The sequence below is a fragment of the Camelus ferus genome, chromosome 12 (genome assembly GCF_009834535.1).
Source record: "Camelus ferus isolate YT-003-E chromosome 12, BCGSAC_Cfer_1.0, whole genome shotgun sequence".
Lineage (NCBI taxonomy): Eukaryota > Metazoa > Chordata > Mammalia > Artiodactyla > Camelidae > Camelus > Camelus ferus.
The window spans coordinates 36,603,688-36,628,854 of NC_045707.1; the positions used below are offsets into that span (position 1 = coordinate 36,603,688).

Consider the following 25,167-nt stretch of genomic DNA (forward strand, 5'->3'; position numbering starts at 1 on the left):
CCTATGTTTTCTTCTGTAAGTATTATAGTTTTAGCTTTTACATTTGTCTGACCTGATTTTACATACACATCTGAAATCAATAAAATTGTTCAAAAGAACAGGCATGGAAAACCGGAATGAAATCATTTAGCCTTTATAAGACACATTGTCATTCCTTAGGCCCAGGTTTGATGTGACATTTTAGGGAATACTGTCCCTTATTTACTTGTGATATGATGATTTTTTGATTTAGATTTCCATTTGTTGTCAACGAGAGCAAAACCAGCGTGACCTGCCAATGTTCAGTGATTAGTTCCCTCAGTTTGGAATGTGCTTTCTCCTTATGAGAAGAAAGAGAAACATTCTGTGAGTTGACACCACTCCAGGTTTTCGTCGAAAACATTGTTATGTGCCTGTCTTTTACATGAGATTGAATTTTCAAAACTCACTAGTTCCCACTAGACTGCAAGCTGTAGACGGTCAAGTCCTGTAGGTTATTTTGTATCCCTATGTTTGAGATGTAATTCAATAAGTGGTTTCTTAACGAAAAGAGGAATTCCTGGGTGTCTGCCGTTTTGCTAGCTTAAGGAAACTACTAGGTAGTGTGTTGTAGTTTCAATGTCAATCCTCATGAACTTGGGACCATTTTCCTTTAAAGACAACTCAATTTGCCTAGGGCTTAGCGCGGTGCCTGGCATGCAGTAGGGAACGAAGGGCAAAGAGAGAAGCGAAAAGAAATTTGTTCAAGTCCCAAACACCACCCTTTATGACTTCAAGCTGGGAAGCTGAGCAACCTTCAGGTGTAACATATGATGACAAATACTTGGTATACAATCCTAATTCCTCCTGGGCAACACCCCCAACATTTCTGGGTTAAGTCCCGTATTTCTAATCTTGCGGGCTTGCGTAGAACCACGCTTTCCTAATAGGAGAATGCCCTGAAGATTGAAACCCGAAGTCTGGGAGACTTATTGGACTCAGAACCCACTCCCAGCGTGCACGTCAGCCCTGGTTGCTTAGCAACGGGGTCGATCGTTCGGCGCTCCACTCGGCTCGGCCGGACTGAGACGCGGCCCCTCTCGCGGCCCCGCCCCATCCGGCCCGGTTATCCGCGATGCGCACGCGTGGAAGGTGGAGCGCTGCGGAGGGGCCAGTCAGTCGCAAGTCAGTCGCAGGCGCCGCTTGCGGGCCGTGGTGGGGAGGGGCGCACGCACGAGGGGCGGAGCGGCGGGCGCCAAGAGTGGCTCAGGAGCCGGAAACGCGCTTTAGAGGGTGCGGCCGGGAGGAGAGTGCGGGCTGGGCCCGGCCCGGCGGGAAACGTTAGGCGAGCGGCCCTCGCGGCGCGGGGGTCGTGCGGGCGGGGAGGGCCCCTAGGCGAGTTTTTCCCGGATGAGGAAAAAAGCGGTGGGGCAGGCGCGTGCGCTCCCCGCGCGGCCGGCAGGTGGGCTGTGCGCAGGCCGGGCCGGGCCGGGCTGGGCGGGGTGAGGGCGGCGTGCGGGCCCCATGCCCGCGGGCGGGCGACTTAGTCGCCCTTGGGAGGTGGTGTTCGCAGGCCTGGGCTCGCCGGCGGCGAAGGGACGGGGGCTGCATCCTCCCCGAATTTTGGTAACCGCCCTTTTCCTCCCCCTCAGGTTGGGTAGCCCCCCCTCCCGAAGCTTCTGGAGGAAAGGCCCCGGGTGTTCCCCGGCATGCCCCATCTCGCGGCAGGGTGCGCGGCTGCCGACCCTCGGGAGAAGTTTGGTGGCCCTGGACGGCCCCGGGGACTAGTGGCCGCGCTTGTGCAGCGGTTGTAAGCAAGATGCGGTAGCACGTGACGCTGGAACGCAAATCCTGATGCCGGTTCCCCGCCACCCGTGTGCGCTTTTCTCTGACACTTGGCCCCCAGCAGATGCATCACAGGTAAGAAGGTTGTGGGGCTCAGCGGTCGTGATATCTTTAGAAAATATCTGGCAAGTGGGACTTTAGAGTGCCTTTGCTTTTGGTGCCATTGGGCAGGCTACAGGTGCGATTTGTAAATGGATTTGTGTCCCAGAGGGAACGAGAAATCCAGAAGCTAGTGCTGAGTTGAATATATTCTCATTAAACCTGATTAGCTCCACATGTGTCTAGTTCAAATCGCTGTACTGTGATTGTTGGTTCGTTGATATATTTACCATTACTTTTGAATTATTTGCGCGTTTAATAACATTTTTATCTGGATTTTGAAGTGTATTTTTAGGTCATCACCATGCTTCGCTTTGAATTTTGCTGGTTACCGTCTGGCTTGGCTAGTAATGTAGAGAAGGAGGTTCTTAATTTGTAGGCTTCGTGTTAATGCTTAAAGTACTTTGCGGTACCATGTCAGTACAGAAGTGTGAAGGGACCTTTCATAGGGTGTATTTTGAGGATAAGGAAGATAAAAACTTCCATTCAAATTGCTGAAACTGTCCATTTTACTTGCAAAGTGGCTGCGTTTCCATTAGCTTCGTATATGTCATTCTAAGAAAAAGTATAAAGGTCAGCAGCAGGCAAATCGTTTACGCAGAGACCATGTAAACTAGAGAAATGTGAGGGGAATGGTTCTACAATGAATGCGTGGAGAAGAGAGAGCTTAGTATCTTATTCTGGCCCTTCTCCCAAGACTGCTTCCTGCAATCTCAGAAGAGCAGCTGGAATGGAATTGCACTTTCGAATGGGAGAGTCTTAAGAGGATCATACTGTGAATTCCCTTCATCTGCTTTCTTTCTGTGGGATACTAGTTACCTTTGGTTTATGGCTGCTGAGGGCATCACATTTTAGTGACTCACAACAAAGCAGAAATCTGCTGAGCCTCTCACATTAATCTCTGGTTTAAACTGGTTTGAGAAGGCCTAGGAGTCAACCTAGAAACACCATTTTGATTTTTATGTTGAGACTAGGTGCACAGATTAATACTCAGGACTCTTCAGCATGGTATTTGAAGCTGCAAACGTAATTGTACTTAAAAATTATTGTAACCAGTTTTTTTGTAGGTCAGTACTACTCTAGTGATTGTAAAGTTTTAGTTATCTTTGTATCTAAAAAAAAGTTACAGGAAAAGCTGTTTTAAACCAAATCAAACCCAGAAACTTTCAAAATTAAGATAGCTATGGTTTCTTTTGGTTATAAGGATTTTTGCATTCTTTTATAACATAATTAGTGTTGTTATGCTGTCCTTCATAAGATGTACTTTATTTCCCATGTGCTTCTTGTTGTCTTTCTAGTAAGGATGTGTTTGCATTGCTCCATCCAAATAAATATTTCAGAGTACCTACTCTGTACAAGGTACTGTCCTCAATTGGCTTTGAACACTTTTAATGCCTGGGAGCTTGGTTTTATGAGCTACCTTGCCCAGGGTAAGGTTGAAGCCTATGGATATAGAATAATGCAGGAATAGGTTTGTGTGGGACTTTAAACCTGGCCCACAATATAAATACACAGACCCTAAAGTGTTGGAACTAGAAAAGGCAAAATGGTTCTTTTATTGTCTTTTTCTAATCATAGTTAAGGGCTTGGGTTTCTTAAATTGGGCACACTTGGATTTAAATCCCAATTCTGCCAATTTACTAGTTTCTTAAATTAGGCACACCTGGATTTAAACACCAATTCTGTGATTTACTAGTTTCTTAAATTAGGCATACCTGGATTTAAATCCCAACTCTGTCCCTTACTAGTTATGTAATTTGGGGTTAAGTACTTAGATGAGTCTGTTTCCTCATCTCTAAAGTGGGATGAAGAATAATACCTCCTCACAGTAGTTATAAGGATTAGGTGAGATAATTACATGTAATCATTAGGCCCAGTGCCTAATACATATAGTAAGGAAGTATTAATTGTTACTATTATTTTTGTGTTGATTGATAGCCGATATTTCCATTTTTCAGACTAAAAACCTGTTAAGTTTTGCTTTCCCTGCTAGGGCAGTGTAGACCCATTTGATTTCCTTTCCTGTACTTCACCCCTCCCATGTACATAGGTACACAGAAGAACTTGCATCACTCTGATACTTGCCATAGGATTGGAGGTCATTAGTGACCTCCTTTCGATACCTATTGGCTAGCCTCTTGAAATTCTGTTTATAATATGGCAGTCTCTAAATTCTGACATAGCAACTAATACTTATTGATAGCAACCCCCAATAGTGTCTTGTTCAGATCAGTGTTACTCTTATTTTAACAAGGTTGTCAATGGCACTACAAGATGGACTGCATAGAAAAGGCAATTCTCAGATTCTTCAGCCTGCCAAAAATGGCAAAATGATTAAGAAAAAAAAAAGGGGTGTATTGAAAAACTTTTGCCAGTATTTTGCAGCATGATCTGTGTTCCTCCATTTAATTGCTGTGTGATTTGGGGCATATGGCAAGCCCCCTTTGAGCCTTAATTTCCTTGGTTACCTTATTTTGAAGAATTGGTGAGAGAATATGAGATAATTTTTTAAATAAAACATCTAGGAAAGCTTACATAATGAACCTTGATTTATGGAGGATGGTATTAAGATTATTGATTAAATATTAAGATACCTGTGCAGAATTTTAATAAAATGCTGGTCCGTGGAGAAAATATAGTACTTCTGTCACAGCACTGATAATCTAAATCAGGCCCAGTATCACTTTAACTCCTGGTATAAAAAGAATTAGTAAAAGTTCTTTGAGTAAGTTAAAGCAAACTGTAAAAGTCCTGGTTTGAAGTAATAAGCCAGTTGTAGAAAATAAATATTGTGAAGAAAAAACTTAGATGAATTAAAAAAAACAAACAAAAAAACAACAACCTGATTGCCAAAGTGTTCAAAGGATTGCAGGTTTTGCTTTAGATAGTGTGCTTAGGGTTTGGAGCAAGCCAGACCTGAGTTAAATCCTGTTTCTGCTATATGACATCCGAGGTAACATCTCTGAATCCCAGTTTCCTTATCAGTAGAAAGAATATGACCTGGCTATCAGAGAGCTGTGGGCATAAAAATGAAGTAGTAATTGGTCGAGGCACATTTCCCCACCCTTATTGTTTCATGTTCTTCAGTCCCTTTAACAGTCACTAAGTTTTTGCATAACTAATTGTGTCTGCTCTTTCTTAGGATGAATGAAATGAACCTGAGCCCAGTGGGGATGGAGCAGCTGACTTCATCCTCTGTTAGCAATGCCCTGCCAGTCTCAGGGAGTCACCTTGGGTTGGCTGCCTCACCCACTCATAATGCCATCCCTGCCCCAGGTGAGTGGTAAGGGAGAGCGACTGAATTTCAACACTCAGTTGTAATAACAACTCTAAATGGAGCCTAGAGGGGGTCTAGAGCCCCTTTAAGAGTGGAAGGGAGAAGCCAAGCAGGTCTAAATGGTGGTTCCATATGTGGAAGCAGAATGGAAGAAACCATTTTTGTACAGTACTGGAGCTGTAGTGGATAGGAGTGGCCTTTCTTTTTGATGGTCCTCTCCTTGGATTAATGGTCTTTCGTCTAGTGCTGAAGTTGACTTGGCATTTTATCTAGGATTACCTTTGCATCTGGTTCATTCCCTTGGCACTCTGTCCCGGAGTTAATAGAAGAGAATCAAAGTTACTCTAATAGCTGTTCCTAGAAAACATGAGGAATTGAGCTTTATTTCCTATCACATCTGAAACTGGCAACAATTGCAAATTCACCAGGCCTAGAATTATGGTTAAAGAGGAGATTTCAGAGATGGAGCTCCTGCATGGAGCTCCCCATGAGCCTCTAGTCGGAAAGAATAAGAGTGCAAAAGAGGCAGCTTGCTTCTCCCCATCACTGTGCATTTAAAACCTTCTTATCTGCCTAGTTTAATTTCTTCTTTTTACTGAAACAGAAAAGAAACAAGCTATTGAGTCTCACAATGGTAAGCTAGTGATTCTAAAGGTCTCTGACGTTGTAATGGACTTTGTTTATCACAATAAAAATGTTTAAGAGTATTTTAAATCAGCAAGTTGTTTAAATAGTTCTCTATAGAGAATTACCTGCTTAATTACTAAAATGCAGCAGTAAAATAAGATTCATCTAAACTAGGGTCTCTTCACATGCCTTTTATTGTCCACAAAAGATATTAATCAGATGAGTTAAGAATAAATTTTTTTTTAATCTCTTAGTCATTCCATTTAATGGACACTCTTATTAAGGAGAAGAAACCTGGTAAAAAAAGTATTGCAGCTGGCAAAGATAATGCGAATCAGTACTGCCCAAGTTGATGAGTGTTCATTGTGATACTTAGGCACAGTTAGAGTCATTTTAACACTTTGCAGATAGATATAATCCAAGGTAGATACAAAGCTCAAGTTTTTTAAAAACATGAAGTACAGCATATATACAAAAGGCTGTATGAAAATATGTATGTGCAGTTTTGCATCTAACTGTAAATTATTTTCTAGGTAGAAGCATATCTTTAAATTTTTTATAAGTGAAGTATTCTCACCATGTAAAATAGAGAATACAGTAAAATAAAAAATACATTAAAAAATTTTTTGTACTGTCACTACTCAGAGACCACTCTCAATGTTGATATATTTCTTTGAACTTTGGTATGTTTCTTCTTATTTTTATCTATAAATGATTTGTCTTCTTAAATTGTATTTAAACTAAGTTTTTAATTATAATTAAATGTTTTAAGAGCAGTACAGACAACTGGATGATCAAGTTGGCATTTTAAAACTAACCTAAGAACTAAATATAGACCTGTTTGTGGATGTCTGCACAATACTGCCTATCTGGGAATGTAAAGGGCTACTAGGTGAGAATTTTGCTCATTGCAGAAACCTTCCTAGGAATTTAACCAGTGATTATAAAGAGAATTTTTAAGTACTTGCTTTCTTTTAATTGAGAAGAAAACTTTTTTTCCTTAGGCCTGCCAGTGGCAATTCCAAACCTGGGTCCCTCCCTGAGCTCTCTGCCTTCTGCTTTGTCTCTGATGCTCCCAATGGGTATTGGGGATCGAGGGGTGATGTGTGGGTTACCTGAGAGAAACTATGCCCTACCTCCACCACCTTACCCCCACCTTGAGAGCAGTTACTTCAGAACCATTCTACCTGGTAAGTGTTAATGGTTATTTGGGAAGTCAGAAGAAAGAATACAGCTAGCTCTTCCTCAAATTTTTTTTTTAAATTGAGTTATAGTCAGTTTACAATGTTGTGTCAATTTCTAGTGTAGAGCACAATTTTTCAGTTATACTTGAATATAAATATATTCACTGTTGCATTCTTTTTCACTGTGAGCTACCACAAGATCTTGTATATATTTCCCTGTGCTATACGTTATAATCTTGTTTATCTATTCTATGTAAGCCTGTCAGTATCTACAAATTTCGAACTCCCAGTCTGTCCCTTCCCACCCCCCTCCCCCCTGGCAACCACAAGTTTGTATTCTGTGTCTGTGAGTCTGTTTCTCATTTGTATTTATGTTCATTTGTCTTTTTCTTTCTTTCTTTTCTTTTTTTTTTTTTTTAGATTCCATGTATCAGCAATCTCATATGGTGTTTTCTTTCTTTTTCTGGCTTACTTCACTTAGAATGACATTCTCCAGGAGCATCCATGTTGCTCCAAATGGCGTTATGTTGTCATTTTTTGTGGCTGAATAGTATACCATTGTATAAATATACCATTTTCTTTATTCAGTCAGCTGTTGATGGACATTTAGGCTGTTTCCATGTCTTGGCTGTTGTAAATAGTGCTGCTTCGAACATTGGGGTGCAGGTGTCTTTTTGAAGTAGGGTTCCTTCTGGATATATGCCCAGGAGCGGGATTCCTGGGTCATATGGTAAGTCTATTCCTAGTCTTTTGAGGAATCTCCATGCTATTTTCCACAGTGGCTGCACCAAACTGCATTCCCACCAGCAGTGTAGGAGGGTCATTTGTAGATTTTTGAATGATGTCCATTCTGACTGGTGTGAGGTGATACCTCATTGTAGTTTTGATTTGCATTTCTCTGATAATTAGTAATATTGAGCATTTTTTCATGTGCCTATTGGTCATTTGTATTTCTTCCTTGGAGAATTGCTTGTTTAGGTCTTCTACCCATTTTTGGATTGAGTGGTTTGTTTTTTTCTTATTAAGTCATATGAGCTGCTTATATATTCTGGAGATAAACCTTTGTCAGTTTCATCTTTTGCAAAAATTTTCTCCCATTCCGTAGTTTGTTGTTTTGTTTTGCTTATGGTTTCCTTTGCTGTGCAGAAGCTTGTAAGTTTCATTAGGTCCCATTTGTTTATTCTTGCTTTTATTTCTATCGCTTGGGCATACTACCCTAGGAGAACATTTTTGAGATGTACGTGAGATGTTTTGCCTATGTTTTCTTCTAGGAGGTTTATTGTATCTTATCTTAAGTTTAAGTCTTTGAGTTTATTTTTGTGTATGGTGTAAGGGAGTGTTTTAGCTTCATTGTTCTACATGCTGCTGTCCAGTTTTCTGAAGAGACCATTTACTGAAGAGACTGTCTTTTTTCCATTGCATGTTCTTGCCTCCTTTGTGGAAGATTAGTTGACCAAAAGTTTGTGGGTTCATTTCTGGGCTCTCTATTCTGTTCCATTGGTCCATATGTCTGTTTTTGTACCGATACCATGCTGTCTTTTTTTATGGTATTTTTCTATCTTTTTTTCTTTTTATTTTTTTTATTGAGTTATAGTCATTTTACAATGTTGTGTCAAATTCCAGTGTAGAGCACAGTGTAATGCTTTGGCAATTCTAGGTCTTTTGTGGTTCCACATAAAGATTTGTTCTAGTTCTGTGTAATGTGTCTTGTGTAATTTGATAGGAATTACATGAAATCTGTAGATTGCCTTGGGCAGTGTGACCGTTTTAACAATATTGATTCTTCCAATCCAGAAGTATGGGATATCTTTCCATTTTTTTAGTCTTCTTTAATTTCCTTTATCAATGGTTTATAGTTTTCCATGTATAAGTGTTTCACCCCCTTGGTTAGATTTATTCCTAGGTATTTTATTACTTTGGGTGCTACTTTAAAGGGGATTGTTTCTTAACTTTTTTTTCCTGTTGATTCATCGTTAGTGTAAAGAAATGCAACTGATTTTTGAATAGTCATCTTGTAACCTGCTACCTTGCTGAATTCTTCGATTAGTTCTAGTAGGTTTTGTGTGGACCTTTTAGGGTTTTCTATATATAGTATCATGTCTTCTGCATGTAGTGACACTTTTACCTCTTCTTTTCCAATTTGGATCCCTTTTATTTCTCTCTCTTGCCTGACTGCTGTGGCTAGGACTTCCAAGACTATGTTGAATAGGAGTGGTGATAGTGGGCAGCCTTGTCTTGTCCCAGGTTTTAGTGGGAAGCTTTTGAGTTTTTCAGCGTTGAGTACTATGCTGGCTGTAGGTTTGTCATGTATAGCTTTTATTATGTTGAGATATGTTCCTTGTATACCCACTTTGGTAGGAGTTTTTATCATAAATGGGTGTTGAATTTTATCAAATGCTTTTTTTCATCGATTGAGATGATCACGTGGTTTTTGTCCTTTCTCTTGTTGATGTGATGTATTACACTGATAGATTTGCGTATGTTGAACCACCCTTGTGTCCCTGGGATGAACCCCACTTGATCATGATGTATAATCTTTTTTATGTGCTGTTGGATTCGATTTTTTGATGTTTTGGTGAGGATTTTTGCATCTATGTTCATCAGTGATACTGGTCTGTAATTCTCTTTTTTGGTAGTGTCTTTGCCTGGTTTTGGTATTAATCTCAGTTCTTAAAAGATTTGAGTAACACTTTTTCTGTTTGTCACTATTACATATTGATCTATGTGGGAAAAAATTTTTCTTTGTGTTTGTGTATCTGTCCTCTTAGAACATATATAGATAACCTATTATTGATACAGCAGTTTGACTAAGCTTAATTTCTTAATGGCACATAAACAGTTTTAATCTTTTCTCTTCTAGTGCCTCCTTGGTTCAGTTTTTATAATTTTGCATTTGTGATTCCTACCAACTACATGTCCTGCTACAGTGTCATTGTTTATTATAAATTAAAGTTTATTAAATTTTGACTGTTCTAAAAATATTATATACTCACTTCAGAAAATTTAGCAAAAAAGAAGGGAGGGCAGTCTCTCATAGTCTCTCCATCCATCTTTTTGGTGTCCTTCCTGTCTTTTATTTTTGTGTATGTTTTGTTTTGTTTTTTTTAATGGAGATACCGGGGATTGAACCGAGGACCTCGTGCATGCTGAGCATGCACTCTACCACTGAGCTATATCCCCATTTTTGTGTATAGGTTTTTACTGTTTTTCATAATTATTACTATATTACTTTCTATTCAATTGTGTATCCTTACTTTTTTCACTTAATGTTTTTGTTTTTACATAGTTTTTTTCTCCAACTGTTACATGGTTTTCATAATTACCCTTTTTCATGATGTATTATATTCTGTTGAATGGATATTCCATGGTTTATTATATCAACCTTTATTGTTGGTTAGTTTTTTCCAGTTTTTTAAATTACTGTTATATAAATGTTCTGTGTATAATATTTACAAAATACATTTAGAGAAGATTACTGTAAGTGGCATTTCTTGTGCAAGAAGGTATGAACATTTTTGAGGTTATTATGCTATATACTTTACAAAGAGGTTTTAGAAATTTATACTTCTGCTGGCAGTGCAGCAAGTACCATTTCACCACATCCTCACAGGCATGACTGTTCAAATATTTTTTTCTGTTTTAGTAAAGCAGGTATAATTGTGACTTATTTTGAATAGAGTAATGTTTTATGATAGTTTAATAAGTTAAAACTTAATTAAATTTTATTCTTCACTTGGAAGATTGGCTTTTAAATCATTTTACCTTTTAACTCTTAATAGAGCAAATTTCATCATTTTACGATTCAAGAATTCCAACCATGTGTTTATTAAAGACAGCATGTAAATGGTTTAATTTCTAGTGACTTCAAAGGAATATAGTTAATTTTTTTTATTTCTGAGTTTCACAGGAAAAACTGAATGGTAAATGTATGTTGCTATTTATAAAGTATGTGTATATATATATATGTATGAAACCAAAAAAATAAGTGGGAGATTATTTTAATTTAGTTGTATTTGTAAAGAAAATAGCTTTTAGCATTTGGAATTTTTTATATTTAGCAAAGTACTGAAAAGTCCCTGATATCTTATCTTTTCCTTTTCTCAGGCATTTTATCTTATTTAGCCGACAGACCACCTCCTCAGTATATCCACCCTAACTCTATAAATGTTGATGGTAATACAGCATTATCTATCGCCAATAACGCTTCAGCACTAGATCCCTATCAGTCCAATGGAAATGTTGGTTTAGAACCAGGCATTGTTTCAATAGACTCTCGATCTGTGACAACACATGGTGCCCAAAGTCTTCATCCCAGTGATGGCCATGAGGTGGCCTTGGATACAACAATCACTATGGAGAACGTCTCTAGGGTTACCAGCCCAATCTCTACAGATGGAATGGCAGAAGAGCTTACCATGGATGGTGTTGCAGGAGAGCATACCCAAATTCCAAATGGCTCCAGAAGTCATGAACCTCTGTCTGTGGATTCTGTGAGCAACAACCTTGCAGCAGAAACTGTAGGACATGGTGGAGTGATACCCATTCATGGGAATGGACTGGAGCTCCCTGTGGTCATGGAGACAGACCACATTGCAAGTCGGGTCAACGGGATGTCTGACAGTGCCCTCAGTGACTCCATCCACACCGTGGCCATGAGCACCAACTCTGTAAGCGTGGCACTCTCTACCTCACACAACCTCGCCTCCCTAGAATCTGTTTCCCTCCATGAAGTTGGCCTAAGCCTAGAACCTGTGGCTGTCTCCTCCATCACCCAGGAGGTTGCTATGGGGACAGGTCATGTAGATGTATCTTCAGACAGTCTTTCTTTTGTACCACCTTCACTGCAAATGGAAGACTCCAATTCAAACAAGGAAAATATGGCAACCTTGTTTACAATTTGTGAGTGTGCTTAGCCTTTTTCTTTTGGACATATTGGTAGAAAGGGCCATCATCCCTAACAGAGTTGGTCAAAGTCAGGTGTCAGTTAAGGGAGTATAAAAAGCGACTAGACTTTGAAACTTTTCTTTGCCTTTTTATTGTCCTTTATATTAATGTGGTGCCTTTTCCTCAAGTAAATCAAGTGATGTATAGACATTTTGTGGGTTCTTACAGTATTTTTCCTGAAGTAAGGAAACATAGTCATTTCTATATTTTACAGGTAAGCTTAGCCTAATATACTTAGGATATTTTCCAAAGTTACATAGAGTTAGGAAAGTATGTTTCAGTAAGGTATTCTGTATGACATGCTGTGTGCTTTTTCAACATAAGACAAATTTAGAAGATCATGCATATTTGTTTTATCCCCATGGGAAAATGTAGCTGGATACAAATGATTTTTTTTTTTTTTTTGGCTCAGAATGTGTATAAATTGCCATAGTTGAGCACGTAAAAGTTCTCTTTTTATGGGGCAATAATAACAAAAGGCAATATAAAAACAGTTAATTTGTTGGTGTCACTACATGCTTCATTGATGCAGGAAATAAGCACCAGCCTCTGTGCTAGATACAGGGTGAAGAACAGTCTCCAAGAGAGAACACATGCTTTTAAGGAGCTATAGCATGATGGGAGGCTTAGGCAAGTAAACAGGCTATTGCAGTATGGTATGATAAGTGAAAAGATGGGATTAGGTGCGAGGTGCTAAAGGAGCTTGAGGGGCAGCAGCTAACCAAGCCATGCAAGGGGCAGGGAAGACTGACAGGGAAGGGGAGGGCAACATACATGTTAGCACAGACCTGAAGGACAAGAAAGATGTCAGCAGTTGAGTATCAGGAAGGACAGTGTCCGAGACAGGAGTTGGTACCCATGATTTCCTAGAACTGAAAGAATCATGAGTGGTTCGGAATTACTGAAGCACAAAATGAGGATGGAGTGAGGGATCTGTAATGAGAGAAATAGGAGCCAGAACACAGAGGCTCTTGTAAGACCAGTCAAGGGTTTTAAGGAGGGAGGGTTGGGATGGGGAGTTCTGCTGCAATGTGAGCATAACTAGTTTGTTAGAGGCATATGGGTAAAGATCATGCCATAACTTAAGTGAGAGGTGATGGTTGGTTTTCCAGCCCAGAGTAGAGGTAATACAGTTGAAAAAAGTAGAGGATATTTACAGAGAACTCAGTCAAACTCATTGGTTGGGTGAAGTTGGGGGAGGGATGAAGTTCTGGCTCGGTGGATAGTGACCATTCCTTTGGATAAGGAATGGTGGAGGAGGAGTAGATTTTTATTTTTATTTTTTGCAGAATGATGGTGAATCTGGTTTCAGACATGTTGATTTCAGTGTCTAATGATATCTAGAGAGTCTAGTGAGAATTTGAATCTGGGGCTCAGATCTGTCTGGAAATATTTAGGGGTCCTTGGCATTAAGATATTAATCATAGCCATGGAAGTGGGGCAAGAACTTCTAGGAAGTGTGGAATGACAAGAAGGCGAGGGATGTTAAGATACAGTGGCAGAGGAAGAGCTTCTAAAGTAGATTGAACAGGATGGTCATGAAAGCAGGAGGAAGCTTCTGAGGCCACCAAGCAGTGGAGAGACCTTTTGTGTTAACCCTTTAAAGTCTTAGATTTATAATTTTAAAATATTTAAATTTAGGAATGTTATTAATGTAGGCTCATTAATTTAGCAGAAGAGGTGGCTTAAATAAGCCTATTGATCCTTTTTTAATAGGGCAAGTGAAACCTCTTGCTTCTAAGTGTGTTTTTTAAAACATTTAAAAAACGATATATAATTCCCATATACATTTTAAAGTGTACAGTTTAGTGATTTTTAGTATGTTGGCAGGGTTGTGCAACTTAACCACTGTATAATTCCAAAATTTTTATCACCCTACAAAGAAATAGCATTGGTAGTCACTCTTCATGCCTCTCTCGCTACCCCCGCCTACCACTAATTAGGCAACTTCTAATTTACTTTATGGGTTCGCCTACTCTGGACATTTCATGAATGGAATCCTACAATAAGTGGCTTTCTGTGTCTGGCTTCTTTTCCTTTGCATAATGTGGCTCATCCATGTAGCATGTATCAGTGCTTCATTTCTCTTTTTGGATGAATAATATCCCATTGTATAGATATACCATATTTTGTTCATCCATTTATCATTTATGAACTTTCTCTTTCTCCTTTTTGGCTGTTACATTTAATGCTGCTATGAATATTCACATGCAAGTTTTTGTATGAACATATGTTTTTAATTCTCTTGGATATATATCTAGAAGCAGAATTGCTCTGTGTTTAACTTTTTGAGGAATTACCAGACTTTTCCAGAGTGCCTGCATCATTTTACATTCCCAGCATCGATGTAAGAGGGTTCAGTTTTTTTTTTACCTCTTTGCAAACACTTGTTTTCTTTATTGGTTATAGCCACTGTAGTGGGTGTGAAGTGGCATCTCATTGTGGTTTTGATTTGCATTTCCTTCATGACTAATGATGTTGAACGTCTTTATATGTACTTATTGGCCATTTATATATCTTTGAAGGAAACCTGTAGGCATTTTTTGCAGGATGAAGTCTGACTCTCCTTTGAAGGTTTAACATGTTTCTTGTTAAGAGCATCAGAGAATAAGTTCTCATAAAGTATAAGAGATCTCTAATCTGATATTCAGAGAAGTTTTAATCAAGAGGTTCTTGAAGAAGTAGTAGTATTCTGCCTTAGTATGAAAACTTACTGATATTTCATGCTATTTAAGTAGTAATTTCTAATGGATTACTTAGGGAAAAAAGACACCTAGAAGGTCATGGTTCTAAAGTTTATGTACTACAACTATTTTGTGAAAGAATGTGGAAAGTTTGAACACAGTCATTAACTAAATAAGGTTATGAGTACTACTCCTTAATAGAAAGGAAAGTATAAGAGCAAAAGATTTATGAAGGAGGACACTCCTGAGCTTGTAAAAGTGAAGTTACAGTAAGCATAGAGAACAGTATATGTAGGCAGCATCCTTTCTGACAATGCAGAAAGAAAGACCATGCAAACAGTAAGAAATTGTCTGAAGAATCTGTCACCAAAATTGGTTTGACCTTTTTGTTTACAGTGAAGCAGAGAAGAGCAGTGGTGCAGCTGGCTCTGATTCCTTTGTGCTATGTTGTCACCTCTGTTTTGGCTTTACATGACTAACAGCATTTCAACTCAATTTCCTCTTATAGTTTAGTAGAATTGGAATCTTTTGGACTTTGAAACATCACATCTGAAGGTATTACTTATCTTCTTAATGTAAGAAATAATGTATTGTTATTTTTTGATCAGTCTTTCTCTTATGCACTGAGTAGGACACTTGTCCAGTTGGATTAAAAGAAAAATCAACTCTTAAGAGAGATATGTAAGTGTATATATATTTTTGTGTAAGAAAGTGGTTCTGTGATCAGAGTATTTCTATTAGAACCTTTCTTCGTACTGGGTACATTTTAGTAATTCACATTTAAGTAGAAAAGCAGGTGTTCTTTCATTTCACTTGCTTGAACTGACCCCATTTGTGTCTCAAATTTCCCATCCGCAGGGTGCACTCTCTGTGACCGAGCCTATCCTTCAGACTGCCCCGATCATGGACCAGTGACTTTTGTTCCTGACACACCAATAGAGAGCAGAGCGAGACTTTCTCTCCCAAAGCAGCTTGTTCTCCGCCAGTCAATTGTGGGAGCAGAAGTTGGTAAGAACCTTAGAACTGTAAAGCCCCCTGCAGAGTCTCTTCTTCTTTTGTAGGGTATTGTAAAAGTAGATGTTTATAATTTAGTCATTATTTGATTGATCCAAAAGTTAATTTATGGCTGAAGATTTATCCTTTTAGGGAATATTTGTCTTATCCAGTGGTGATAGCAATAAATCAGGTTGAAAACTTTATTGGGAAAGTTCCCCTGTCTTAGAATTGAATAGAGGAGAGAATTCTGAGTCTTTGAAGACTTGACTTTTATTCTCAGCTCTATTATATACTAACAAATATCATGACAAAACACTCATGGAAACTTGGTTTCTTTTATAAAACATGGAAAATTCACCGTTGATGACCTTTTATCACAAAAGATGTTTAGATCAAATGTTTGCAAATTGTCTAATACTCCTTAGGAAAAAGGAGTAAGGAATTTAGACTGCCAAAGTGTGCTTATCCATGTTTGAATTTAACCTGGTGTCTGAATTACTGTGCCATTCTGTGAAAATATGAAACTAGGTTCATTATTCTTTCGGGTGTAGCTTAGGCATGAGTCAATCGAAAACATTAAACAGCTTAGATAATAAAAAGCAACGCATTAAGCACAAACAATTTTAGAAGTTTGATTTATTTTGTAGTAATGTTTTTATACTAAAGTAATGTTCTCTACATTTTTTTATATATTAGCTCCAAAGTAACATACTTGGAGGGACATTGTTTGAGTCCTTATGTATAAAAATGGGTTCAGGAATTTGATACCACTTCTTACTCTGCATATTTCTTCTGAGTCCCCATCTAATCTGTTCATTACTTTTTCCTTATTTACAGGATAGAACCTATAAGACTTACCTACCTCTTAGAAATGCTGGAACATCAGTGGTTCTTAGGTTCATTGAAATAAGATTCTTTGCATGCGTTAAGCTGCTCTTTTCTCTATCTTATTAGTTGCTTAAGTGACTGATTGTGTAGTTGGTGTCCTTCGCTGTTAGGTGTCTGGACTGGGGAAACCATTCCTGTGCGGACGTGCTTTGGGCCTCTCATTGGCCAGCAGAGTCACTCCATGGAAGTAGCAGAATGGACAGATAAGCCAGTGAACCATATCTGGAAGGTCAGTGTTTATGAAACTTCTCTGTGACTTTTGGGTGTTTTTATTATTATGAGGTAATTAAAAGCAATGTAAAAGTCAAAATTAGTCAAGTTCATGTAGTGCCATTCGCCTCTCAGTCATTTCCTTAATATTACATTCTTTCTGTTCTTGGTAGCCAAATTATGATACATAGTAAAACACCAGGTATTGAATATAGAAGGTGAACTGTTTTAGTCTTTTTTTTGTTAGATAACCCAATAATTCTTCATTTTAATTACTTATGGCAGCTGAGGCCATAGATTTTGTTTATATGATAAAAGTCTTATTTTGTAATCAGCTGAAACACTCCTCAAATGTTTAGCTTGGGAAGCAATTCTAGAATTAGAAGCTAAGAGTATTTCTCTGGTTTTCTAATGTGAGGGGCTGGAAACATACAGTTTTGATGTAAACAGCTATTCCTGTAACATGTTTGTGTAGAATCTTAGCCAATAAATTAGGAATGATGCTTACAAAATTGAAGTAAGGGAGATATGGGTCTTGTGATAATTGGAAAGGTAGAGTGCCACTGGCATTGGGGCTTGAATTGTATCCAGAAGAGAACACAGGAGCGCTAGGTGCATTGAGAAGTCATGAGAAGAGGTTGTCCTCTGACTTTTATACCCATTCATGTGGTAGATGATGAAGACAAGTAGACTGTTTTTCATGTCTTTTCTAGTCCAGCCAAAATGTGAATAATCAAGAGCAACATGATTCTATCCACTGAGCACTAACTGTAGGTCTCTAACAGTCTTAATTACATTGCTAGAAATACTGGGATGGTGAAATGACAAATATGTGTGAAGACAACCGTGTATTTTCACACTGACTAGGAAAGCTGGTGTCTCCTGCAAAGTAAATGAGACCATTGCTAGACTAAATTTAGTAGCACTTTGGGTCACTGGTCAGTTCATTTGATATGTATGCTTGCCTTTTGTTGGCAGATATACCACAATGGTGTCCTAGAATTCTGCATCATTACAACTGATGAAAATGAATGTAATTGGATGATGTTTGTGCGCAAAGCCAGGTAAGAGTAGACTTGGATGAAAGAAATAGTACCATTCAGATGTTTTTCAATAGGAAGCTCCGTATAAAGTAGGGGAAAGCCAAAGAATCCAAATGACAGTGATATCTGAACCTACGTAAGGCCTAAGGCTTTTCACCTTCTTCACCAGTAGTAGTCGACTTTTGGTGATTATAAATCAAAACATATAAAACCATCCTTTTTTTATAAACAGTTTAATCAATTTACCAATGCAGTAAGGAGTGGTACAGTCACCATTGAATTTGCAAATGGGTACCTTATCTTTATATTGGCTATTAGTCGATCCCTCAGGCTGCTGTGGTGGTTAATTCTTGTTCAGCTTCTGTCTGTCTTTGTCATATTGTTTTAAGACTTCATTTTATTTACTTTTCTTGCTTCCAGTAGCAGACTCCAGTGTTCTGACTATAAAAGGCAATCAATTAATACATTGAAGTAAGAATTCTGTTTCTATACAAGTCACTCCTGTTAGGTAGTATAGGGAATTAGAGAAATGACCGAGAGAAGTAGTTACATCTAAGTTTTCATACAGGATTTTGCTATAGGGATATGATGTATTAAGTGTGTATTTCAAAACTAATATGCTTGATCTGTTAAATGTGATAACTTAGGAATCGGGAAGAACAGAATTTGGTGGCTTATCCCCATGATGGAAAAATCTATTTCTGCACCTCACAGGATATCCCTCCTGAAAATGAACTGCTTTTTTATTACAGCCGGGATTATGCTCAGCAGATTGGTAAGTTTATGTATAAAGACATGTTTGTCATTAATCTAGCATAGTAAAAACGCCACAGACCAGGAATAAAGTTTTGGTAATTGATTTACACGTCAACTGAAGCAAATTGTATACCTTTGTGTATATAAAAGCAGGATATTCTCCCTACGTTAAAATGTTAAAATCTGTAAGGTTCTTCACAAGCTAAATGTTACTGACCAAGCAGTATTTATATGAAATGAACTTTTGTGTTAGGACTTTGATTTGGGGAACTTCAAGTTCCTGAGTTCCTTTTTGAGCCAGTATCATTGGAATTTAAGTTCATAAAGGAAGCAGAGCTCTTGAACTGATTTAACCTTGGTAGGCTTTTTCTTTGTACTGTGTCATGATGACAAGTGATGTTTCAGAGTGTGTGTGTGTACTACAGAATCTAAAGTTTTTTTCCCTAGGAAAGAAGCCTTATAATCCAGAGTTTGCCAGGTGCTTCCTTTGTGTCTAGCACACTATTTGAGATGCTGGAACTAGAGCATTGAACTGGATGTTTTAATTTTACAGGTAGTGGGGCAAGCTGGCAATTTTGGTAAAAGGGAGAATTGTAAGCAACAGTTATTAGTATCAACATATGTTAAATTTTAAGTACCAGGAGACATTGAGTAATTTTTTTTTTTAAGGTGTTCCCGAACACCCAGATGTGCACCTCTGTAACTGTGGCAAGGAGTGCAATTCCTATACAGAGTTCAAAGCTCACCTGACCAGCCACATCCATAACCATCTTCCTAGCCAGGGCCACAGCAGCAGCCATGGGCCAAGCCACAGCAAAGAAAGGAAGTGGAAGTGCTCCATGTGCCCCCAAGCTTTTATCTCCCCTTCCAAACTTCATGTCCACTTTATGGGTCACATGGGTATGAAGCCCCACAAGTGTGATTTCTGTAGCAAGGCTTTTAGTGATCCCAGCAACCTGCGTACTCACCTCAAGATACACACAGGTAAGTTATGTTGGACCATGAAAACGGAATTTTGCAAAATTAGAAATTGCCGTAGTAAGACTTGCCTTGCAGGTAGGGTTGAGATAAGATGTTAGAGAATGAATCCAGCTTGCTGTCAGCAAGACTTCATTGGGTAGGATGACTGCACTTCGTCAGAGTATTACTTCCAGTGATTAAGATGCTCCCCTTTCCAGATGCTCCCACCAAAGCTTGAAGGTGACTGGGAAAATGCAGTTAGTGATCAAGAAGTTGATGCATGTGTTTGGACTTAAAGGGGATTCTATAGAAACAGCTGAGCCTCCCATTACAGCTCACCCCTGGTCACCAGCCGGAGCCAGTTTCTCTCCTTTGAATATTGCCCAGTGAACACTGCCCAGATTTGTTTGTTGAGTGTCTGTTCTAAATTCCATGCCAACCAACCCCTTCCTCTCAGCACTTATTTATTTTTTCATATATACTGCAAAATAACTGTTCTTAATTTAGTTTTCTTGTCTGGGTCATTTGTTCTCCAAATCTTTAAAAGTAAAACTCTTCCTCATCCTTTTACATTAAGACAGTAGGCTCAACAGACTGGCCTATAAAGCTTAAAATTCTGACTCGCTTGTAAGAAAAGGTTTGCTAACCCCTGACTTAGAGTAATCTTATTTCTGCATTCTTAAAAGGATTTTTTTCATCCATGGTTTAGAGATCATATAGTATGTTTTAAAAAAGAAAACTATAAAATGTAGATGGTAAAAATATGTTTGCCTGTAGACAAGTATTAGAATTCATGAGGTTTTAAAAATAATAATTGAATTAATTTGGGCACTGGGGTTATAAGTGGTTATTTTTCCTGATTTTGTATGTCAGCTATAAACATTAAAAAAAAATGTGCATGTGTAGCTAAGCAATCCTAGGAGCTGAGATGTGTTCGTTTCACTAGTTTTAGTTGCAGAATCTAAATTCAGGGTCTCTGAGTGTTTCTGTGGTAGACAGTCCTAGAAAGTGAAGTTACGGTTACCAGTCAGGCCTATTTCATTCCTGCCTCTGCCACATACCACACAATGTGCCTCTTTTGAGGATGCTAGTGGTGCTTTTACTCAGTGTGATAATTTGGGATAATGTGCAGGTCAGAAGAACTACAGGTGTACTTTGTGTGACAAGTCTTTCACCCAGAAGGCTCACCTGGAGTCCCACATGGTTATCCACACGGGTGAGAAGAATCTCAAGTGTGATTACTGTGACAAGCTGTTCATGCGGAGGCAGGACCTCAAGCAGCACGTGCTCATCCACACACAGTAAGTTACCACAGCCCAGACACTCGGGCAGTGAACAAGGGCCTAGTGCTGGCTCCTCGTCTGTCTTCTGCCTTGGCGCCCATTAGTTGCCTCCTGTGGGCCGCATAGCCAAGCAAAGTTCAGGAAACTAAGGTTTTGGTTTATCCTGAAACATTTTACTTGTTTGTTTTGTTTTCCTTATTTTTTACTTCTACGCTCTATATTTACTTTTTTTCATATTTTCAAAACGTAATTTCATTAATTAAGCAAATTGTTTTTAAGTATGTCCTTGATGCCCAGCATTGTGCTAAGTGGTGAAGATACAGAGATTTGAAGACATTCCTTGTCTTTAAAGAGCTCTGAGACCAGACAGAACAGTAAATAATCACCATACTGTGTCGCAGCTGTTAGAGTAAGCACCGGATCGTGAAAGACCATAGAAGAGGGTCATCTAAGCCAGCCTGCAGGTGTCCTGGGAAAGCTTCCTGGTAGTTTGAGCTAAGTGTTGAAGAAGATAAACTCGAATTATTCAGGCAGACAAAGAAGGGTAAAGGATAGAAATAGTATTCTAGACGTGGAAATGGTGTATTTAGAATCATAGATGCGCTAACTGTAAAGAACCTTTTTGCATCATGTGCATGTGAGAGAGTGATGGAGAGAGAGGCAGCAGCCACATCATGAAGAGCCTTTTATCCAGCTAAGGAAATTAAATTTCATTCTGGAAATAATGGAGAGCCACCGAATCATTTTTCCTCCCTGTGTACCAGGAGCTGTTCTGTGCCTTGCATGTGTGTGCACATGTCTTATTTTAATTATGGCATAAAACACAAAATGTACTATCTTAACCATTTTAAAGTGTATATTTCAGTAATGTTAAGTATAGTCGCGTTGTACAAGCAATGAAGAAGGATTTTAAGGGAGAGACTGTCATGGTGAAATGTCCACCTTATAAAGATTACTCTGGCAGCAGGACAGAGTGATTGAAGGGAGACCTGTTGGGAATTTATTGTGTGAATCCACGTGTAATTAATTGCCCAGCCTGTGTTAGTCACAGTAACAGTCGAGAGAAGAGAACAGATATTGTGGTACTGAGCTTTCAGCAAGTGTTAGAAGAGGGAGAAAACATTAGCTTGTATTCTTATTTAGAAATCCATCAACAATGGAAACTTTATATTCTTATTGTGGGTTTTAGATAAATACTTGGCTTTCATATCGGCTCTTTTATCTGATTCGTAATCATAGTGCAACCAGACCCTCCCTAAAATATCCAGGGAGTCTGGATCTTTATTCCTGACTCCTGTCTGAAATAGGACTCCATCACTCTTACTTGGCTTTTTTTTTCTTTTTTTCATAGTACTTATTACCTCCTGATATCATGTTATATATTCTTAATTTGTTTATGGTATAACTCCTCCACTAGAAGGTAAGCTCCACGAGGTCAGGCAATGAGTTTTCCACGTCCTGTAGCTCCACAGAATTCTTCTGAGCCCTCTCCTGCTGGGAGTAGGTGGTAGAAATGCTAAGGAGGCCAGGCACCCTCCCACTCCGTCAAGAGTTTTAACCCCCCTTGATCTGGTTCACATATTGAACTTTTATTAAGACATGGGGTTCAGCTGCTCAAAAAAGGAGTTGAAAAATTTCTGCTCTCTATGATTTCTGAGTTTCTTTTCAGCTCTAAAATGTCTAGGCCCGGGTTACTCAAACTTTGACACTGTTGACATTTTGAGCCAGATAATTTTTTGTTGTAGCAGCTGCCATTGACACCAGAGTGTGATACTGTTACGTATTGGCCAGTTGGCAAACGTTTTCAAATTTTGAGTCTTCAGTTGTTGATGAGAATCTGGGGCAAGAGGAACTCTCAGTTGGCTGTTGATGGATGTGTATATTGATACAACCACCATATGGGGAAACAGTTTAGCCATTATCCAGTGAGATTGAAGATGTGCATGTCCTTTGATGGAGCTGTGCTGCTCCTGAGTAGATGCCCTAGAGGAACTGATGCATGTGCAAACCCACACACCAGCATAGAAACATGATATTGAGTGAAGGAAGCAAAACACAAGAGATACATACAGCGTGATCCCATTTACGTAGAATTCCCAAACAGGCTAAATCAGTTTGTGCTGTTTAAACTATGTGTATGTTTTATGACTCTTCTGTGTATCTCCTGTAAAAAAGTTAGATTCTAAACAGGTAGAGCTTCTCTGAGAGAGGCCTGAAGTTACGAAGAATAAGCGTGTGCCTCAGTTGTCATTTGTAACCCCAAATCAAATGCTTTTCTTGTGTCTCTTAGAGAACGCCAGATCAAGTGTCCCAAGTGTGATAAGCTGTTCTTGAGAACAAATCACTTAAAGAAACATCTCAATTCACATGAAGGAAAACGGGATTATGTCTGTGAAAAATGTACAAAGGCTTATCTAACCAAATATCATCTCACCCGCCACCTGAAGACCTGCAAAGGGCCCACCTCCAGTTCATCAGCACAGGAGGAGGAGGAGGAAGAGGACTCAGAGGAGGAAGAACTAGCAGACTCTGTGGGGACAGAAGACTGTCGGATTAACAGTGCTGTGTATTCAGCAGATGAATCTCTCTCTACACATAAATAGAAGACAAAGCAGCCACCCATTTTGGATGGAAAATGCAAAATGGGAAAAACACATATAACCAGTTAGTTATCCACTACAATGATTTTTATGTAAAATGTTTTCTGTATTTCCTTCCAGCCAACAGTCAAAACAGACTAAATGGAAATGGATAAAGCACTTATGGAAGAGTATCCTAGTGAAAACACTTTAGAAGAGCTTGGGAAGAGAGCATGAGTCCTAATTTTAAGTGCTGTGTGGGGAGAATAGTGTCATCTTTTGAGCTCTGTTCTTTATCTACATGATAATCTGGGTGATACATTTATGCCTGAGTCAGAGCTGCCCTCTGCCCAAACAAATCATACTTACTTTGAATTATTTTGTTTTTCCATTTTCTTCCCAACAGTGATCTGGTAGCACTCTAAACTTGGTTCCTGCCTCACAGTCGTCTTGATTGCTGATTGTGGTTATGGTGTTTTGTTTTATGCAGACTGGTGGCTTAAGCTCATCCTGGAGTGGATTGGAACATAGCAGTGTAAGCTTGTTATTCTGACTATAGCTAATACGTTTAAAGCACCACCTGCCTTAAATCTCTCCTGGCTGCTTGGGAGTTTAGGGTAGATCTTGCTTCCAAAAATTTCAACAGGTGCCTAGAGGGCAGATAAAAAAGGAGCAGTCAGGCCGCAGGCCCTGATGGAGAGAAGAAAAGGAGAGATGTCTGAGCCACTGTCCAAGAAACTAGCTTTGATGGAAGCCAGGGTGAGAGACCTGGTGGTAGTTCCTTAGAGATCTTTGTAGGTTTAGACATGTCTGTCTGTCTCTAGTGAAGCCTGCAGCCCCCAGACAAAGGGGACCGGAGGTGTAGCAAGCCAAGGAATGCCTGCTGGATTGTTTCCTGACAGCAAGCACCTGTGGACTCAGCTGACAAAGTGGTATCTCAGCCATGGAAGGAAGGAGGGAACGATTCTGTCTGGCTTGCCCTCTGAAAAGGATCAAGACACCATTAAAATGTTGCCAACTCAGAATGACAGGTGACACCGGTGCATTTGCAAGGTTAGGCCTTTCCATTTGTCTTTGGTGAAGCATCTCATCGGTTCAGCATGGTGGATGCCAAAGGATTTGGAAGGTGCAGAAGGCTTAATGGTCACCATATGGATGTGCTTTCAGGGTCTCCACTTAATTCGTCTGCCCATCTGATCTTTCTCCGGGTCTCTCGTATATATTGTGCTTTCAGCAAGAAGTAAACACATCTTTAAGTTGACGGTTGATGGAACATGCTCTCTGCTCTTAAGTCACAACCTCTGGGCTGGAGGAGAGAAGACTCTGGTGGAGAGGTTTTGCTGCTAATGTATTTATGGAATGAATGTATTTCATTCAAATCTCTATTCCTCTAGGAAGGATTAAAATAAACTTTTTAAAAAATGAAAGATTCTTCTTACCTTATTTTGTGGGAGGAGAGGAATGTTTTTTAGAGAAAAACCAGGTACAACTTTAGTTTTTCTAAGGTTAGAAGTGGATAAAGTATTTCCTAAGTACTGTAGCTTTGAAATTATATTTTAATGTGCATCTGCCTAATGGTGCTTAGACAGACTGTGCTTCCTGTGTTTCCAGCTCTCATCTGCCCTCTCCCCCCGAAAGGTGGTGCCTTTGCTTTGCCTGCTCCTTGGAGAACTGTGGCAGGTCTGCAGTTAAGGGAGTGGGTGAGGTGTTGGTGGTTAGAGGTGGCTGCCAACGCTGGGTCGTGAAGCCTTCCTCAGGGCAGCTCTGGTGGGACTGAGGCAGCTCTCAGCTCAGCCTTTTGAGGTGGTAAAGGCATTCTAGTAGCAGCCACCCC

At 39.3% G+C, this 25,167-nt stretch overlaps 1 protein-coding gene across 3 annotated transcripts; it reads left to right on the top strand.

The window, feature by feature from the left end:
• The first annotated feature begins 1,076 nt into the window (after nucleotides 1–1,076).
• PRDM4 (PR/SET domain 4) lies at nucleotides 1,077–24,760 on the top strand. Of its 3 annotated transcripts, none has more exons than XM_032493384.1 (12): nucleotides 1,077–1,143; nucleotides 1,611–1,878; nucleotides 5,045–5,178; nucleotides 6,811–6,996; nucleotides 11,095–11,889; nucleotides 15,477–15,626; nucleotides 16,613–16,731; nucleotides 17,691–17,776; nucleotides 18,403–18,530; nucleotides 19,181–19,495; nucleotides 20,604–20,772; nucleotides 23,045–24,760. In XM_032493384.1, exons 2-12 carry the CDS (start codon nucleotides 1,868–1,870, stop codon nucleotides 23,355–23,357), a joined length of 2,406 nt encoding a protein of 801 aa, XP_032349275.1. In that variant the 5' UTR covers nucleotides 1,077–1,143; nucleotides 1,611–1,867; the 3' UTR covers nucleotides 23,358–24,760. The 3 variants fall into 3 exon arrangements, with proteins under 3 accessions (XP_032349275.1, XP_032349274.1, XP_032349272.1); XM_032493383.1 differs by having other exon boundaries at nucleotides 1,134–1,251; XM_032493381.1 differs by lacking the exon at nucleotides 1,077–1,143 and adding an exon at nucleotides 1,260–1,420.
• The last annotated feature ends 407 nt before the right edge of the window (nucleotides 24,761–25,167 follow it).

What these genes read in the sequence shown, in the direction of transcription:
- PRDM4 (XM_032493384.1), top strand. An exon ending in CTTCAGAACCATTCTACCTG is followed by an intron (nt 6,997 to 11,094) that starts GTAAGTGTTAAT and finishes TCCTTTTCTCAG; the next exon opens with GCATTTTATCTTATTTAGCC. An exon ending in CAGTGAACCATATCTGGAAG is followed by an intron (nt 16,732 to 17,690) that starts GTCAGTGTTTAT and finishes TTTTGTTGGCAG; the next exon opens with ATATACCACAATGGTGTCCT.